At 37.8% G+C, this 19,722-nt stretch overlaps 2 protein-coding genes and 1 long non-coding RNA gene across 4 annotated transcripts in view; 2 read left to right on the top strand and 1 right to left on the bottom strand.

Annotated features, from left to right (window-relative positions):
* The window catches only part of LOC126412584 (protein kinase C and casein kinase substrate in neurons protein 1-like), a 548,284-nt gene extending 535,230 nt beyond the window's left edge, over positions 1-13,054 (bottom strand). For both annotated transcript variants that reach the window (XM_050082245.1, XM_050082244.1), the window contains exon 1: positions 12,835-13,054. The gene's annotated coding sequence lies outside the window, so the exon portion shown is untranslated. The remainder of the gene's footprint in view (positions 1-12,834) is intronic.
* The window catches only part of LOC126412588 (uncharacterized), a 67,516-nt gene that overhangs the window by 24,532 nt on the left and 23,262 nt on the right, over positions 1-19,722 (top strand). The gene's annotated exons all lie outside the window — the stretch shown is intronic.
* LOC126412586 (protein cereblon) lies at positions 13,614-18,670 on the top strand. Its single transcript, XM_050082248.1, has one exon. It carries the CDS (start codon positions 13,743-13,745, stop codon positions 14,979-14,981), a length of 1,239 nt encoding a protein of 412 aa, XP_049938205.1. The 5' UTR covers positions 13,614-13,742; the 3' UTR covers positions 14,982-18,670.

The following is a 19,722-nucleotide window of genomic DNA, read 5'->3' as shown; positions in this document are numbered from 1 at the left end:
TTGATTACGTACTCTGCGAACTTTTACAGGTTACATATACTTCTGGTATGTCTTTTCGAGCCCAGTCCCCCACAGGGCTTCATTTTCTTCAACGGTACGGTGTCATATGCTTCCTCGATAGAGTCTTTGCCGTTGGTCTGAAAGTAAAAATGTTATTATTACAAGGTCTTTCCTTCTGGAATTCAATTTGCTCTTCAATGGCCATCATCATCATCATCATCCCCATCATCCCCATCATCATCATCATCATCATCATCATCATCTCTATCCTGTCTTTTAGAACCCTGCCACACAATCTAAACAGAGAGTGTAACACTTGACTCTGCGATAGTTTCCAAATACCTTCTATTACATTTCTTACAAACAGGATTTAGATATGCCGAATCCCATTCCTTGCGCACTTCTCCTCTCTTTGATATGCGTGCATTAAACGATTTACTCAAATATTTCCATAACACACTCGAAACATACTTCACTAATTCTATTAGAACGTTTCCCGGTCCAGTTTTCTATTTCTTCCACAGATCTTCCTACTTCTGTAGCTGTTACTGGGTTCTCATGTCACCACAAATTATTCGTTATTCAAATCCAGTTCTATGTCCTTATACCCGGTTCTGTCTTCCATAAGCACTGTCTTGATTTCCCTTGTTTTAATGCCAATAACTCATTTTTGTCCTTCTTCACATCTATTCTTAAATTCTACACATTTTCCAGGCTTCTGTTAGTAGTCCTCCTCTCCACCCCTCTCCCATACATACTTCTATATGTCCAAATTTCCTTTCCCACATCTCATTTTTCCTATTAATAATTTCTCTCTTAACTTCCCTGTTTATTGCCACATGCTTATTTCTATCCTTCATGTCTGTCCTCAGCCAACTGTTATATATTTTCTTCTTCACTTTTATCTATTCCCCACGTTTTCTGTCCACCTCTCTAGGCTTCGTTTTATTTCTTCACTTGCTGATTCAACGCTTCATATGCTGAATCCTGAATCCATCTTTTAATGTCCATAATTTTTCTACTGCATTTTCGCCTTCATCCAAATTTTGCAGCTTGCTAGCTAGTCTCAGTTTATAAATAAATTTAACACTTTCATCTCTGAGACTAGTACACTCTTTTGCACATGACAGAAGACAATCCGTGCTCCAAGAAGGAACTGGTCAGAGCCACATTCTGGGCTTCCGTATACCCCGAGTAATTCACCTTACCAGAATGAGATTTTCCCTCTGCAGCGGAGTGTGCGCTGATATGAAACTTCCTGGCAGATTAAAACTGTGTGCCCGACCGAGTTCGAGTCTCGGTCGGGCATACAGTTTTAATCTGCCAGGAAGTTTCAATTCACCTTACGTCTAGAATTTTTCTTTTGCATAATGTAATCTAAAATTGTTCTCAAATCTTCTGAATGACTGCGACGTGTATTTATGTACTCACTTATGAGGGTTTTTCTTTTACGACACACACACGTGTGCGTGATAAAGTTCCTCTAATTGCTTCTATTCTACTGCACCATAGAGGCCGACCTGACAGAGAGGAAACATTGTTGACCTGTGCTAAGAATAATCAAGTTAAAGAAGGACGAGTTTACATTAGAGGCGCAATGCTCTTATTAGTTGGTCTTCTTTGATCTAGCAGACTATAAAATACCTACTGCTGCCAGATAAATCGCCAGCTATAAAGCGATGAAGTGACTAAGAGAAAATTTTGTCGTCTCTTGCACTAAGATTTGGCAGCGGTCACTAGTTTTTTCTTTTCTGTACTGGAAGATCCTTTCCTTTCCGTCTTGCCTTAGGCAACTTCCTTGGAATCAAAAACATGTCAGATTTGTTCGTTGCAGTGCACGGGCGCCTTTAGCTAGCTAGAAGGTTCTCTGCAGCTGATCACAATGAAAGTCCATCCACATGGGCTAGCACCAAGCGAAATAGATAAAAAGTAGAATTCCTTGCTATATTCGACAACCGTAAGTTCATGCTATGTTATTCTCCATTAGTTGGTCAAAAATTTGGAAATTGATACGTCAGTATGTAAAAATATTAATAGTTTTGATAAATTATCCATTGGAGGGGTCATGATTCCCAAGACAGTCTTCTTGGATACGCATCTTGCGAAACTAAACGAAACTGCAAACGTCTCAACTTACATAAGGAGCTGTCAGATGTATAAATTATCCCATAAGGGCAGTTGGAACGCCCTATCCCGACAATGTTACATTTAGTGACTTGGCTCCCCTGTATTTTATTTCAGGAACCACTGTAGCCATTCACATGAAACTTTTGCAGGACATTAAACTGTATGTTCTGAGTCTACTGAACTACAATAATTGCATTTCAGCCACTGATTTCGGAAATACAATTTTTTAATTACAAGGTTAAAATTTGTGTACTTTTTGTGCGTTATCCTGAATAATTTTAATTATACATAACGTTACGTTCTTTTAGTTCAGTAGACTCAGGATACATATATGTTATTACTCCTTGCAACTTTGAATACTCGAAGTGGTTTCTGAGATTTAGGGAAAAAAGCAACAGAAAACGTAAATTTTCAGGGTCAGCTTCTAAAGTTTCAAAAGACTGAAACTCACTTAATATATATATGCTTATTTTTTTATTTTTAATCACTCAGAAGCACCCTGCACCATATTGTATATCATCCTCTTGATCTTTTTCCAAGTTTTTCCTCTTCTTTTCTTCTTTCAGGACAACTGTGCTGCATACTCTGCTCTATCAATGCGAACCTTGTCCATCCATTCAAGTTCTTTGGTGCAGTTTGCTCCACGATTAATTCGCATATGCTGTAGCACTTTCACCCTACCAATGTTGCCATCATTAAAAGCAAGAACAGCATCCTGATCCCCCAGCCCTCACCCCACTTTAGAATCTTCATTCCAACAAAAACACTTTTTGGTAAGTCAATCCATGTAAGATTCTTGAACGACTCATTGGGATTTTGAATCTGACCATGCAGACACTTCTTCAATAAGTCAGGATTTGCCAGGTCTCTGTAAATAGGTTTTATGATATCCATGACTGCTGCTGGGATGGAATGTTTATGGCTGTATGAACTGTTTGAGTACTGGCTATTGCAGTAATTGCACCATGAATCAGGTCCAGAAGGGCAAAGGTAGTGTACTGGTTTTTCATCAGTTGACAGTCTTTGTAAGAAGGTAGCCCATACTGCCTGCTTCATTTTCAACAAATCCTCGTTATTGTTTCTAATGGCCATCCCATAATACTGCTGTAGTTCATCAGTCATTTTGTCTGTCAGCCTGCTTCTTATATTTTTACCATCAGAAAGTTTCTTGTCTGTCAGACTTTTTTTCAACTTCCTCAACTTGGTACCCAGCCTCTTCTGGACAAGATCAACACATTCCAGCCTTCTATATAAAAAATTACTGATTTTATTAGCTCTTGATTCCAACCAGTGTAGATTATATTTAAAAAATAAAATAAAATACTTCCTACGTGAGTTTATAAGTGATTATATATGTAATCATTATATTTGGAAAATTGCAAATTTTATGATGAGATAAAAATCCGAAAATTTGAAATTTTTTTCCGTTCTAACTACCCTTAAATCAGCGTAAGTCATAATTCCAAATACCTTTAGCTGCTCTTCTGACGCCAACATAGCGAGAGCGGTACTTTGCACGATCGGTGAGCACAGATCTGTTACAGTGGTCTTGAAGAGGAAATGGCAAATCAGCTTCGGGAGCTCTGCCAAGAGTCCTCTTGGGATAACGTCCTGGCTACAAATTTGCAATCCACGCCGCAGCATGCTTCCACACACATCTCATCATAGTAGAAGTTTGACACAGACTGTGTCCCCTCAGCTTTTGAGCGCATTAATCCACGTCTCTTCTATCATACAACGCTAAATGGAAGTTGCAGTAGCTAAAAACAACAAACTTCCTCAAATTGTCAATTCGCAGTCAACTGAAATGTCCCGAAGGAGGATACCGCCAATCCGCGTTATTTTAACGATAAAGTGGATACAGAATCTATAGAGTGATTCCGTGATGATGAAAATACTTTCAGGGTTGATGGCGAAGGATAATGTACCAATCGGAAGTAACCGACCGTGGTCCGTAAATGACCCAGTCTGAAGTTAAAAAGCTCTGATACCTCTGACAGTGGATCTCTTCTACTGCAGTCTCTTTGTTTTTCATGTTTTATGAGGAGGCAGTATGGACTAAAACATGAAAAAATGTCTAGAAAAACTGGTAGAAGCCGACCTTGGGGAAGATCAGTTTGGATTCCGTAGAAATGTTGGAACACGTAAGGCAATACTAACCCTACGACTTATCTTAAAAAATAAATTAAGGAAAGGCAAACCTACATTTCTAGCATTTGTAGACTTAGAGAAAGCTTTTGACAATGTTGACTGGAATAATCTCTTTCAAATTCTGAAGGTGGCAGGGGTAAAATACAGGGAGCGAAAGGCTACTTGCAATTTGTACAGAAACCAGATGGCAGTTATAAGAGTCGAGGGACATGAAAGGGAAGCAGTGGTTGGGAAGGGAGTGAGACAGGGTTGTAGCCTCTCCTCGATGCTATTCAATCTGTATATTGATCAAGCAGTAAAGGCAACAAAAGAAAAATTCGAGGGTGGAATTAAAATCCACGGAGAAGAAATAAAAACTTTAAGGTTCGCCGATGACATTGTAATTCTGTCGGAGACAGCAAAGGATCTGGAAGAGCAACTGAACAGAATGGACAGTATCTTGAAAGGAGAATATAAGATGAACATCAACAAAAGCAAAACGAGGATAATGGACTCTAGTCGAATTAAATCGGATGATGCTGCCGGAATTAGATTAGGAAATGAGACGCTTAAAGTAGTAAATGAGTTTTGCTATTTGGGGAGCAAAATAACTGATGATGGTCGAAGTACAGAGGATATAAAATGTAGACTGGCAATGGCAAGGAAAGCGTTTCTGAAGAAGAGAAATTTGTTAACATCAAGCATAAATATAAGTGTCAGGAAGTCGTTCCAGAAAGTATTTGTATGGAGTGTAGCAATGTATGGAAGTGAAACATGGAAAACAATGGTTCAAATGGCTCTGAGCACTATGGGACTTAACTGCTGTGGTCATCAGTCCCCTAGAACTTAGAACTACTTAAACCTAACTAACCTAAGGACATCACACACATCCATGCCCGAGGCAGGATTCGAACCTGCGACCGTAGCGGTCGCGCGGTTCCAGACTGTAGCGCCTAGAACCGCTCGGCCACTTCGGCCGGCGTGAAACATGGAAAATAAACAGTTAGACAAAAAGAGAGAATAGAAGCTTTGGAAATGTGGTGCTACAGAAGAATGCTGAAGATTAGATGGGTAGATCACATTACTAATAAGGAGGTATTGAATAGAATTGGGTAGAAGAGAAATGTGTGGCACAACTTGACTAGAAGAAGGGATCGGTTGGTATGATATATTCTCAGGCATCAAGGGATCACCAATTTAGTATTGGAGGGCAGCGTAGAGGGTAAAAATCGTAGAGGGAGACCAAGAGATGAATACACTAAGCAGATTCAGAAGGATGTAGGTTGCAGTAAGTACTGGGAGATGTAGAAGCTAGCACAGGATAGAGTAGCATGGAGAGCTGCATCAAACCAGTCTCTGGACTGAAGACCACAACAAAAAACATACTTGTTCAGTAAAAGAGATGTGTTTCACGATAGAAAAAACGAACAAGTGCTCATAGCTCTTAAGGTATGCAATTTAGAGTCCATGTTTATTAGACAGTAGTAGGAAGTAAGAATGTGCTGAATACTCATTTTAGTCTAGTTTCGTGCCTTCATACTATTCGAAATTAAAGTATATCAATTCTCACTTCACCTACATTCGTGAAATACAAGCGCTCTGCCCGGCTTTGCATGGTACCATTGTGAGTTTGGAGTTCCCTTGGAAAAAAGAGAGGAAATCGTTGTGCCATTTAGTATTTCAAACTGGTGTATAAGCATCTGCTATACACAAATTCAAATTGAAACCATGTTATGCCGTCGATGTCCTCCCTTCGAAGGCTCTTTCAAATGCAACATAGAATAAAAGTACATATAGTTCTATTTTTAAAAAAAATAGTTGGTCAGAAAATTCGTCGGATTGTCCGCCATAACTTGGCCAACAGCCCACCTACAAATATTTACAAGATCTGAATAAAATTTGTTTCGCCGGTGAGGTCTGTTAGCTGCATCGTATTGTGTGAAGTAAAGAACTGTTGATTTTTTTCGATTCTAAACATCTCTGTTTAAATACTGGACTAGTTTCGCAGTCGCGAAACATCCTTTTCACCCGAGAATTCCTCCTCATTATGTCGGATGATTCGCTTGCTTCATAAACAGCGTTTCTACTGCTGCGCCACTGAGGTAGAAAACAGACTGAAACAATCTGCACGGTAAATCTAAATGTCACAAAAAAAAAAAAAAGGCAGAAATATAAATTCCGCCGGAAGCATTTGATTTATAAGCGCAGCTTCAGCATTCCGATGTTAAGGGCAATCAATAATTGAAGCAATATACTACGGGCTGTTTCTTTTTCCCTAAAAAAGGAAACGCCCACGCACGCAGTAAGAGGGTTTCATAGCACGTAACGCAGATATAGTAATTCATCTTACTTGTTGGCGCTTTTGTTACTCAATACAGGTTATATTTGACGTTTTAAAGGCCTTTCGATAGCTCACAGGAAAAACTGCTTGGTAATGCTTGCAGTGAATGTTTTCATGTATATCACCACGTAAAGCGTCAAAGCGGTAGGTGGATCAAAACAAAATGTCCAGACACTCTGTGACCAAAATGGTACTGAAACAGAGAATGACAGACTAAAGGCCGAAATACTAAATGTCTTTTTCCAAAGTTGTTTCACAGAGGAAGATTGCACTGTAGTTCCTTTTCTAGATTGTCGCACAGATGACAAAATGGCAGATATCGAAATAGACGACAGAGGGATAGAGAAACAATTAAAATCGCTCAAAAGAGGAAAGGCCTCTGGACCTGATGGGATACCAGTTCAATTTTACACAGAGTACGCGAAGGAACTTGCCCCCCTTCTTGCAGCGGTGTACCGTAGGTCTCTAGAAGAGCGTAGCGTTCCAAAGGATTGGAAAAGGGCACAGGTCATCCCCGTTTTCGAGAAGGGACGACGAGCAGATGTGCAGAACTATAGACCTATATCTCTAACGTCGATCAGTTGTAGAATTTTTGAACACGTATTGTGTTCGAGTATAATGACTTTTCTGGAGACTAGAAATCTACTCTGTAGGAATCAGCATGGGTTTCGAAAAAGACGGTCATGTGAAACCCAGCTCGCGCTATTCGTCCACGAGACTCAAGAGGGCCATAGACACGGGTTCACAGGTAGATGCCGTGTTTCTTGACTTCCGCAAGGCCTTCGATACAGTTCCCCACAGTCGTTTAATGAACGAAGTAAGAGCATATGGACTATCAGACCAATTGTGTGATTGGATTGAGGAGTTCCTAGATAACAGGACGCAGCATGTCATTCTCAATGGAGAGAAGTCTTCCGAAGTAAGAGTGATTTCAGGTGTGCCGCAGGGGAGTGTCATAGGATCGTTGCTATTCACAATATACATAAATGACCTTGTGGATGACATCGGAAGTTCACTGAGGCTTTTTGCGGATGATGCTGTGGTGTATCGAGAGGTTGTAACAATGGAAAATTGTACTGAAATGCAGGAGGATCTGCAGCGAATTGACGCATGGTGCAGGGAATGGCAATTGAATCTCAATGTAGACAAGTGTAATATGCTGCGAATACACAGAAAGATAGATCCTTTATCATTTAGCTACAAAATAGCAGGTCAGCAACTGGAAGCAGTTAATACCATAAATTATCTGGGAGTACGCATTAGGAGCGATTTAAAATGGAATGATCATATAATGTTGATCGTCGGTAAAGCAGATGCCAGACTGAGATTCATTGGAAGAATCCCAAGGAAATGCAAAATAGAAGATATAAAGAAGATCCAACGGAGAGCAGCGCGCTTCGTTACAGGATCATTTAGTAATCGCGAAAGCGTTACGGAGATGATAGATAAACTCCAGTGGAAGACTCTGCAGGAGAGAAGCTCAGTAGCTCGGTACGGGCTTTTGTCAAAGTTTTGAGAACATACCTTCACCGAAGAGTCAAGCAGTATATTGCTCCCTCCTACGTATATCTCGCGAAGAGACCATGAGGATAAAATCAGAGAGATTAGAGCCCACACAGAGGCATACCGACAATCCTTCTTTCCACGAACAATACGAGACTGGAATAGAAGGGAGAACCGATAGAGGTACTCAAGGTACCCTCCGCCACACACCGTCAGGTGGCTTGCGGAATATGGATGTAGATGTAAACATAATGGTGATGACTATTCTTAGCCCTTTTACGAATTATTTATGCAGGAAACGATTTATCCACTCACATCACACGAGTTTAGAAATGGATCAAAATACTTAAGAGACAATTCGAGAAGACTGGCTCAGTGTAGCCGTTTACAATACTCCCTTACAGGATAATTTGATTACTGTGTTTTACCAAATTGCAGAGTTAACGACACTCGACTTTAATGATTACTCATGCTGAATTTACCATGTGTAGCTTGTCTACAAGGCAGGTGTATGATGCCTATGGATTTTATGCAGATCGTATGATGAACTTCGGTTATCGAGATCCGGCTGACAACTTCCTTTGTATAGTTGAATCGCAGCAATATCAGTCATTATCTCCCAATAAATTGTAACTTATTCTACCGTCCACTCTGCGCCACTACACAGTTAATTTTCATTTTGAATGAAGTCTTAATGGCCAGACTATTATCATCAAGTTCCGCCCCAGAAGACTTGCAACTCTTGACGTTTTTGAGATCTATTGTTTTGTTCTGCGTGACAATACGTACTTTGACAGTTACCTATCACGTCAACACTGAAACACACAAACAGGTTACCAGGGACTGCAGATTCGTTATACACAGCTATCAGCTGAAAATCCTAAAAGGTGTTAGAAATTTTGTAAGGTTTACTGCAATAGAGAGAGAGAGAGAGAGAGAGAGAGAGAGAGAGAGAGAGAGAGAGAGTTGCAGTTTTGCCGCTTCCTATGAAGAAGCATTCATCAAATTGACATCTGGAATTTAAACCTTGTTAAAATCCGAAAATCTGGTATTCCTTTACAAGCAATGCCACTTGTACTATATATGTGTAACAATTTTCGATCTAACACTGATGTTCTTAGTACATACGGACTCACTGCAGGTTCGCTTATCTTTATAATCACACGCTACCTTACACTCCAGATTACAAAACTGATTTGGAAGCAGCAATTGAAGTAACCTACCTCAGGATCTGTTAACACTGAAAATAGATATAACGACGGCTTTTCGAACGTGAAATGTCTGTAGCACCATTCAATGTTAAACGAAGTTTAATATTTATCCGTCACTATAATATAGCCGGCCGAGGTGGCCGAGCGGTTCTAGGCGCTACAGTCTGGAGCCGCGCGACCGCTACGGTCGCAGGTTCGAATCCTGCCTCTGGCATGGATGTGTGTGATGTCCTTAGGTTAGTTAGGTTCAAGTAGTTCTAAGTTCTAAGGGATGATGACCTCAGAAGTTAAGTCCCATAGTGCTCAGAGCCATTTGAACCATTATAAGATAATAGCTTTCCAGTGACCGATTCCCCAACAGTTCTTGGATTTTTCTTTTCTTAGCACTTAAGACAGTTTTCGTCTCTGAGCTTTACCTACGAACTCAAATATGCATAGCAGTTTGACCAAGTCTTGGTCTCTGTGCACAAACGTAGATCAGTAGGAATGCAACCAATATGTGGAAATGGAAATCCACTTATTCTTCCCTTCGCTACCTGTTTAAAAACTATTATCGCCTTTGCGAATTTCAATATTTAGGGCAATAGCAAATAGTACCTATTTTGTGTAGACAGATGAGAGAATGGAATCAGGAACAGACAAAGCCATCAACGAAACTCTAAAATCGTCGAACGCAATATACAGGTACAACGATCTTCTGTTCAAATAGAATGTCCATCCGCACCTGTTCCAAATGAATCCATCTTGTGAAATATTACAGTTTAACAAAGTAAAGCAAAAGATTACTTCTATACAACAGCCTAATAAAAACGAAAATCCACGTAGGTCACTTAAATCACTGTTTCCTGTTTATATATAGGAGAAAACTATGTTTATTAACTACAAACGGGCATGGCACATTGTTTTATCAGATGGTCGAAGCCGTAGGAAAAAAAGGTCGCGATGGGTCGGTACAGTGTACTGTCAGTCTACTTACAATCGCCAAAACATGTCAAACGAAATTTTATTGGTTGTTTCACGTTTACGTTGAGTTATATTTCACTGTATTCCATTGCTATAATCCGTGAGGCAGCTGCTACGTAACAAAGTCATTCAAACGTATCATAGTTCATTCGCAGTCCCCCAGCCACTAGAAATCCAGCGGTCGGTGGTTCATATGAAATCTGATGCACTCAGCAAAATCATTTTCTAAGAGTGGTCATACACCGCTGTTTCAAACTTCTTTTGAATTACCGCTGTCACGTTATCGACTCGTGTATCTTACAGAAAAGAAATGAAGGGCTCTACCTCCAACCTTCAAGCCACAGGTTCTCGTACACTTCTGCGAGTGGACTATCAGCAATTATCTGAGATTTACCGTAATAAGATTTTTTATCACCTACAAAATTTAGTTGTTGCGGCATGACAGTTCTCCAAACTGACCAACGCATTCTTTCGTATCGGTTGCAGTTAATGGAAGCATAGAAACGAAGGCAGGGCACTTTCACTGATTAAGTTTCTTGCCGTAGTTCGATTAACAATATTTATTACCTTTAAATATCAACTAAGTCATAGAAACCAGAATGCAGCATCTATGAAGTCTCCAGTCAAAATGGGACGGAAAGGTGGTGTTCAAAATGTTTATGTACGTAAGTATGTACGATGTGAACAATTCATATTCAGGCACACAAGATCATACAATTTTTACGCTGTTTCGTTCTTCTTAGCTGATTCAAATATACCGGTTCCTCATCAGACGCATTAAAAAACACGTCAATGCGCGCAGGAAATGTCCCGCTATTGGAAACATCTGTGGAGTAGAGTCAAACGTTAAGTGTCTCATTCGCTGTATATATAATAATAAAAAAAAATAAAAAAAAAACGAAAAACCAACTATTACGTCTCTCGACAATCTAAATTGTTTGACACGCAAAGGAAAACATACTTCGACATTCTGTTCAACATGACATACGCCAGAAACAGCAGACTGACATCCCAACCTCCGATTTCAGAAAATCCAGGACACTTAAAAACACCTAGTTATTTTAACTTGTTGCCAGCACAGGCATATGGTGCGACACAAGCAGTTCACGCAGAAACACGGATGAGACAAATGACACTTTATTCAACAGAAGAATTTGTAATGGGTCCCAAAAATGATCTCTTTGATAAAATGTTGGTTAATTTATGTTGTTTCTGTATACAGCATATAATGAATTTGCGATGTTTGTTTTTGAAGATAATATGTTATGCATCACATCGTATCATCCTCATTACGTACATACCTGTACATTTATTGGCGTATGTAAACAAAATGACAATTGCATTTGTATGCTTACACATGGATAATAAATAAGAACTGTAATAATCATATGTTAATGACCTGACACCCAACGTAGTGTGTAAATAAAATTAACGTGATTTTCCCGCATATGCAACAAATTTGTTTGTACTGGGCGAGAGGTCGTATTTGCTCCTACCACTGCAATTCTAAACCGTGAAGCACGAAGATAGGGGAACCAGTAGCATGTAGACGCGTCTTTACAAAAAAAACTTACTAAACACGGGTTACTTTATGCATGCTCTAGTGCTACCATTCTGGGGTAATGTGATGTCCGTGTGAATTTTAGTAATAACTGACATCTACGAAATTTTAAAGATTCTACAGGCAACCTATTGTTTTTTGGCCTGTCTTGTTTAGGCACTACGAAACGCTGCAACAGACAGCGTTATCTACGAGCTGAGGAATTACACGCAGATTTCCATCTGACAAGAATTCTACAAACGTTTTAGTTCGTTAGGCACTTATCAAATTGGCGAATGGCACACAGTAACTTCCACAAACCAATTTAAAAACAAATTATGCCGGTTTAAGAACAAAACAGGACAGGCAGATCATTAAGCAGATATGCAACCAACCGAAGTACGTAGGTGAACTATTATGTTTTAGGGCAAATATTTCTTAGTGATATCCGAACACTTTATCCGACGATAAATAACTGTGTGTGCTCCAAGACTGCTTTCTTGATACTCCATAAAGGGCAAGTACCGGTAAGTTTATAAACTTCACTCATCAGATCACTATGTCAAGATTAACGTTATTTCCAATTAGCAGATGGTTTAAGGCACAGATAAACAAAATGTCAGATCATTTTGTTGTTCTAGTCCAAACTCACGGGTACGTTTTGCACAACGGAATGAAAATTTCTAATACGATTATCCTATTGTTTTACATTATTACTAGTCTAGATAGGTGCGTTGTTGTAACCCAAAAGGTATCACAAACATACTGCATGTAAAGTTGCGCTACAGTGAATAAAATATCGCAAAAATTTCAGGTCCGTAACTGGCACCTATAAGCGAAAGCACAAAACAATAACAGTAATACTTGTAACGTAATTTCGAACAAAAACTTCGACTTATTTGACACACGGGTAAATACTCATAGCTGCATGCTTGCAGCAATGAATACTAACCCATGCTGCGATACAGTTTATAACACTTCACGTATTACGAAGATACTGCTAGTATCTTGCACCTTACCTGTAAATATCAGCTCTGCTATTCCAATGGAGATCAAGTATTCCGACACATATACACATGCACACGCGAACCTCGCGTACGTAATATCCTAGCACGCACTTTAACGCAAAAATAAAAAAGACCTGATATCAAAACACACCTTCTGGACAGAATAATTTGACGCCTGTCCTACACTTTGCTCGCGTCACGCTGCTAAACACACGAACTATACCGCTCAAGCATCCCTGTATGGGTGTGGCTAAATCACGTAAACATCCGATGTCGCCCGAATCGTTACGAAGACGCTCCCTGAATTTACCTCAATAAAAAAATTTCTCTGCATACGTTATCTTGGTGATGAAGGTAAGAAAAAATTACACAAAAACACAGTAGCTCTTTTATCAATTTATAATACATAATAAGTCATATTTTAGCTAGTTGGCTATCTAGGCAACGATGACTGTTAATAGATTTGCCTCTGTTAAAGTAAACAAAGTTATCTCTGTTTAGTATCGTTGCAACAACAGTACTGCGTCTGTGGTGGCGAATGGAAAGTTATTAAATCTGGTGTTTTTATTTAGCTCTTTGTTATTATCCTCTTGGAAATACGTTGTACTAGGTTATGTTATTAAATGCATAATGGAAAGTATGTAATGGGGCAGAATGGACCAATAAATTGTTATGATGATGATATTTGAAAAAGCGGTCAACTTGTGAAATGCTAAATATTTAATGATTAATTATGGTCAAAGGCAAAAAATACTAAAAAACGCTATAAATGTCACCATTGTCGCTTATAATCGAGAAACATGATTTTCATGCATTGGCGATCCTGGCCATGTTTATAGATATACAATCTTCGGCTTGCTTATTATAGTAGCGTCTGTGTTAAGGTTGATGTTTGTGTGACGTTACGGTGTTTGATTGCAATGGAAGGGGGTGGAGAGGCGTCAGGTGCGATGGTTCCGGTAAACAATAATGATTCAAGCAGTGAAGATGAAGGTGATACTAAGGACGACGACGTTCAACAGAAGTTTGATACCGCCTTGCCTGCGAAACATACCTATCTGGGAGACCTCGAAGAAGTGAGAGGAAGAATTGTATTAGATGATGGTTCGTTGCAGACAATCCCAATTCTTCCTCAGCCTGGAGTTGTCTTGGTGCCAGGACAGACTCTACCACTTACAGTTTTTTACCCACCAACAGTCAGTATGCTACGGCGAAGTATCAACACTGATCGAATATTTGGCGTAATTTGTATAAAGTATGTAAATTCATCTCCTGCGACGATAGCGAATGTTGGGACAACAGCGGAAATATACGAATTCCAGGATGAGGAGTCTGACTTCGGTTTCCGTATCAAGGCAAAGGGGAGGCAAAGGTTTCGGGTGATTGAGTCAAATCGACAAGTCGATGGGAATATAATAGCAAAGGTTAAAATATTACCAGAAGTTATTTTGCCTGACCCTTTGAAGGAAATTAAACACCTTTCACTGAATCGCCTGAGACAATTCAAAAATCTGCAGCAGTGGTCCTGTTTAAATGCTCGAGATGCTGTACAAACACGTTGGCCAATTTGGGTGTATATGCAGTACCAGACAGAATATCTGATACCAAGAATAATGCATCACTTGCAGCATGTAAGCAGTGGAAGAAGTAATGTAGCGATTCCAAAGGATCCCGTAGAATTATCTTTCTGGGTGGCACAAAACTTGCCTATTGTTGATGAACAGAGGCTTAGGCTGCTAAGCATTAATTCAGCTGTTCAACGTCTTCGACTTGAACTTTGTATATTAGAAAGGTGTAAACTATTTTGTTGCAGTGATTGTGGCACAATAGTTGCCAGAAAACGTGACGTATTTCCCATGTCTGTTGAAGGCCCTCAGGGTACATATGTAAATCCTGGCGGCTATGTACATGAGACTATGACACTGTATAAAGTACAAGGATTAGAGCTTTTGAGTGAGGAGCCAGATACTGAATATTCATGGTTCCCAGGTTATGGGTGGACAATAGCTCAATGTAGGCAATGCCATAAACATATGGGGTGGAAATTTACTGCAGTGAAAAAAGGTCTAAAACCAGATACATTCTGGTGCTTATGTCGCAGGTCACTTGCACCAAAATTGTCACCACAAGATGATGATGATACAGTGCTTGTCATGTAAGCAGAAAACTAATTTAGACTTGTTTAATGTATTAATGTATACTCTTGCATTGTGTATATTTATCTCATTATGGCTGGCTGCAAATATATAAATTTGTTTTGGATATTTATGTAAAATACTTGGAAAGTTGTATAAAGTAGTGAGAAGGGAAGTACAGTGACCTGATTAAGATAGTGAGATTACTAAAGACTGTTATAAGGAATGAAGAAAGCACATTTAGTATATTTTTGTATGTATGTGTGTTGTAGTCCAGAATTTTGAATATCAATATTAGCAGAATGCTGTTTATTCTTTCTGCTCATTTATGTACTAAGAAGATTGGGATCATTATTGGTTGTTAAGTAGAAAACATGATTAGTAGTTGAAGGATGTTGGAATTGGAAATATTCATCATTACATTTCTTTTGCAAATTCATTCCAATGTATCACAAAGCAGGAAGAACATTGACCAAAATTCAGTATGAATGAAGCTGCAAGGCATATTTGTCTGTAGCATTTATCTTTGACTTTAATCAGAGGTTTACTGTAATATATTTTAGAGCCACATTAAAAAGATAAAATGCTTTTGTTTTAAATGCTTTTCAAGTACAGAACATTAAAAGTGATAGCATACCTTATATTTAGTTCTGATTCCACTGGAGAAATTTGTTTCTCTCTCCCTGTCCCTCCCCCTTCCTCCAAAACTATAATTTCAGTAGTGCTTTGTAGACAATGATAGTTGTTAATTGACCAGCAAGCAAAATCCCATAATATTTTGGTGAAAGACAACAATCTCCAACATTCTTCACAGATAAAATTGACTGATTTACTCAGAGAGAGAGAGAGAAGAGCATTATTTGTCTTGTGAAGTATTACTGTTTCATGTAAAACAGTAACACACGTCAAATAAGTTGCTCTGTGCAGACTGTGCACAATATTTCCATATTTTCAAAATTATTACATTGTAGTGATAGATAGGGGAAGCTTTTAAAGAGAAGTCAAATTATAAAAATGACGGGTCGTCACTCAGGTAAAAGATTTAAAATATTGAAAATGATTAACAGAAATTATGATGAAATGAGAAGTTTTTAAATTTTGTTGTTCTTTTTGGAACACTTTCAAACAGAGAGGGTGGGGGTTATTTGAATGTCATTAAAGAAAGAGAATATTTTTTAAAAAAATCAAATTTTGGTGCAAAAAGGCAGAAATAACTATTGGAAGTCCATAACAAGGTAAAAGTGACTGAATTACTAGTAACTAAAAACAAACAAAGGAATAATATGACAAACGAATTTAAAGGCATATGGAAAGCACAACAAAGTGGCTCTAAAATGACATGGTGTCAACAGTGATGAAGTTTTAAAAATATTCTCATATCTGATGCCTGATAAGATTCCTACATAATGTTTGTTGGAATCATCTGTATGTCTTAAGCTGTAAACCTATGAAGACTTATAGACTTTTGGAAGGCTTGTCATATATGCTAACTGGCCACAACATAGCCAAATTCAGCATGAAAATAGCAATAAAACAAAATGTGTAACCCTTTATAGAAGATACGAGTAAGTGACTCAGAATTATTTAATAATGGCGGAGGGCACAATGATGTGATACTTCCAATATGTATGTAACACTACGTAGAAACGTATTTCTGAGAATGCTATTGTAGTGTCAACTAATTGTGCTTTGACTCATGTGACATCCTGGTATTCCTTTTAAGTTTGAAATTGTGACTTGAACATAAGAGTTTCAAATGCCTTCTGGACATACATTAATAGTTATTCCTGTGCAAAATAACTTTGATAATCTCAATTTAATTTATCATTTCTTAGGTATAGAGCATCATTTTTGGTAACTACTGTGATACTGTAAATAAATTGAAAATTCAGAGTTGACTTCTATAGTTTATACATAAATTGTTATATTTTGCCTGCAGTGAAGTGGTTGCTGGGAAAATTTGAAATGTGTGATAGGGTTACTGAGGGTCTTAGATTTGTGAATTAGATTTACATATTTTTTCTGATTCAAGAAGTTCAGCAGCTTCAGGTCATTGTACTGTGTAATTCTGTATGTCAGCTTTGTTGAATAAAAATAATCTGCAATTAGTGAGCAACCCAATAGTTCCAAGTCATTGTGACCGAACAAAGTAAGATTGTAAGATCTAGCACTTTCTGTATTTGCTGATGCACATCAGATGTTCCAGACTACAAAGATTTTTACCACAAAATTGAAAGCAGAGTATCACATAGCAATAAAAATTTAAAAATAAAAATGGCACATAAAGCTGACAGTAGTTTGTGCACATTTGAATACTAGTTGTGGGTATAACTTTTATCTGTTCAAGAAGACTATTTGTCCATCAATAAAGAAATGTTCGTACGAGTGCTTCCTGACCATGACTAGTGTTTTCTTTGTTAGGAATGTGAATCTAACTTAAGTAAGGTAATATTATGAAAAGGACAGTTTCCACTCACCACATAGAAGGGATGCTAAGTTGCAGATAGGAAAAACAAAAAAGTCTACGCTATGTGGTGAGTAGCGACTATTCTTTTCATAATATTGTCATTATTCCATCCCAGATTTTCTGTTGTTTAAATAAGTTAAAGAGCTATTGATTATAACTTTGTTCTGTTTTGAGCTGTAAATGACTAACATCCTTATAGAGCACAAAATTGTTGAAGATTTTGTGACTACTTTTTTTTATAATTTCTGTTGGCTTTTGTCTCAGATTCTTTGGTCAACATTTGTTTAATGTTTTTTCTAACATTTTAACAGCATGAGTGGCTGGGATTGTAATATATTCATCCTCCATTGCTGGTGATCACTACCAGCACTGGAGGGGGAATCTTTGACAATGGCAGCCTGTCATGCTGATAAAATGTTAGAAAAATCATCAAACAAATGTTGTCTAAGGATCCTGAGATAAAAACTAACAAGCATCCTAATTTGAGGTTGAAAATTATACTTTCTGTTCTTAGAAAACAGTCAAGAATCACTACCTTACTCTTTTAAATATGCCATTTGAAGAAAGTTCTCAGACTTAAAGAAAGTGTTAGGTCTAACAGTATGAAAGAACAGACTGATTGAATGGTTGTATTCTTTTTTAAAAGCACATATGTACAGTATTTGTTAAACAGAAATAAATATATATTGTATAGATGCTACCAATGTAATATCTTTTGAAAGGGATTTGATACTTATCCTGATCACAAGTTTTAATGCATGAATATGAAACTATAGTTACAGTTGACTGTCATAGCATTATATGTATTATATCAAATTCAGTCATGTTGCTACTTATATTTCTGAGCTGGGCAAATACAACTAAGGGGGTGGTGAAGTATGGGAGTGTTTACCTTACGTGCGACTGAATTCATCTGATATGTTTGATAAATATGTGACCATTTTTTTATTAGTACTGTTGTCCAGTAATTGTATTCAGGCAACTTTCACAAAGCTTCAGAGCAATATACTAATTATTCAGTATACAACATAAATATCCTGATGTAGCTTGAAGACTGTACAGAATATTTTTACTGCCAGTGTAGAATTATTCACCTGTAATTTAGCAGTTGCTGTAAAGCTATGTATGTTGGTCAGACTATTGTAAATGGTCGGAATAATATGGAAGGAAAAGATTAAACTATTTAATACTGTGATGAATAATTAGTGTATGATTTAATTTTAAATAAAGGCAAAACAGTCCTGTATATGTAATTTGTACTTAATCTTTGCTTTCATTTCCAAACTTTTATTTGTCGCATCCTCATAGTGGGTTAATAGCCATGGTGATAGTGTTGTTCAATCTAACCTTCAAGTTGAAGAGTTCTTTATTGGAGGTGATCTGCAGTCTTTGAGCATTCATTCAGTGTTAGTTTTGTAGTCTTTTATGATGCAGCAATAAATATCAGCTAAAAAAGTTACTTTCTTGATACATAACAGAACATATGCTCATAGGAATGATAATCATTGCACATATATGCAAGCACTATACTGCGTGTTCCATTTCCAGAAAAGTAAAGTAAAAAAGTGAGATTTTAAAATACATATTGAAAACCTTAATTTGCGAAACACATATTTTGTGCAGAAGTTTCTCACAATAGTCTTTTATTGTATTATATTCTTATCTGTATGTACTATCACAATCTTTTCTTTTCAGTCAGCAATCTGCAATACTGACTCATGGAGGAAAGGGACAGAGAAAGACTCGCCATAGTATGCTGTAATTAAATATATGTGTGAGTAATTTCTGTACAAAAATCTGCACACTTCGTATTGCAAAACTCTATAACAGATTACCAGCAGACATCAGGCAAAGATCTGGAAATCCACAAATATTCAAAACTAAAGTAAAAGAGTACCTTATTAGTCATCCCTTCTATAAATTATCATGATATCTGGATTCAGGATGAATATTAAACAGCTTTAACTTTATCAGTGGATAGCAGGAACACAGTGAGCAAAAAGTGGATGAAAAATATGATAATTTGACATTTAAAATCTACTGAAGTGTTATGTCATGTTCAATAACTGAGTATGCATTAATTTTTGGCAACTCGACTTACTGTCATCTGCAGGTCATTGCTGACGAATAATGGGATAGTCTATTTTGGCAACCTTTCATGCTCTTATCACAATGAAAATTAACATTGCCAGGGATAATTTTACAGCTTGCTGGAGAGCCTGGTAGCCCTAAATCATCCTGTATTGTCCAACAGCAGAAACTCAGCACTAATATCATACAGCAAAATTTTCACAGTCT

Source organism: Schistocerca serialis, chromosome 7 (assembly GCF_023864345.2).
Source record: "Schistocerca serialis cubense isolate TAMUIC-IGC-003099 chromosome 7, iqSchSeri2.2, whole genome shotgun sequence".
NCBI lineage: Eukaryota > Metazoa > Arthropoda > Insecta > Orthoptera > Acrididae > Schistocerca > Schistocerca serialis.
This window is presented reverse-complemented; position numbering and strand designations above follow the sequence as displayed.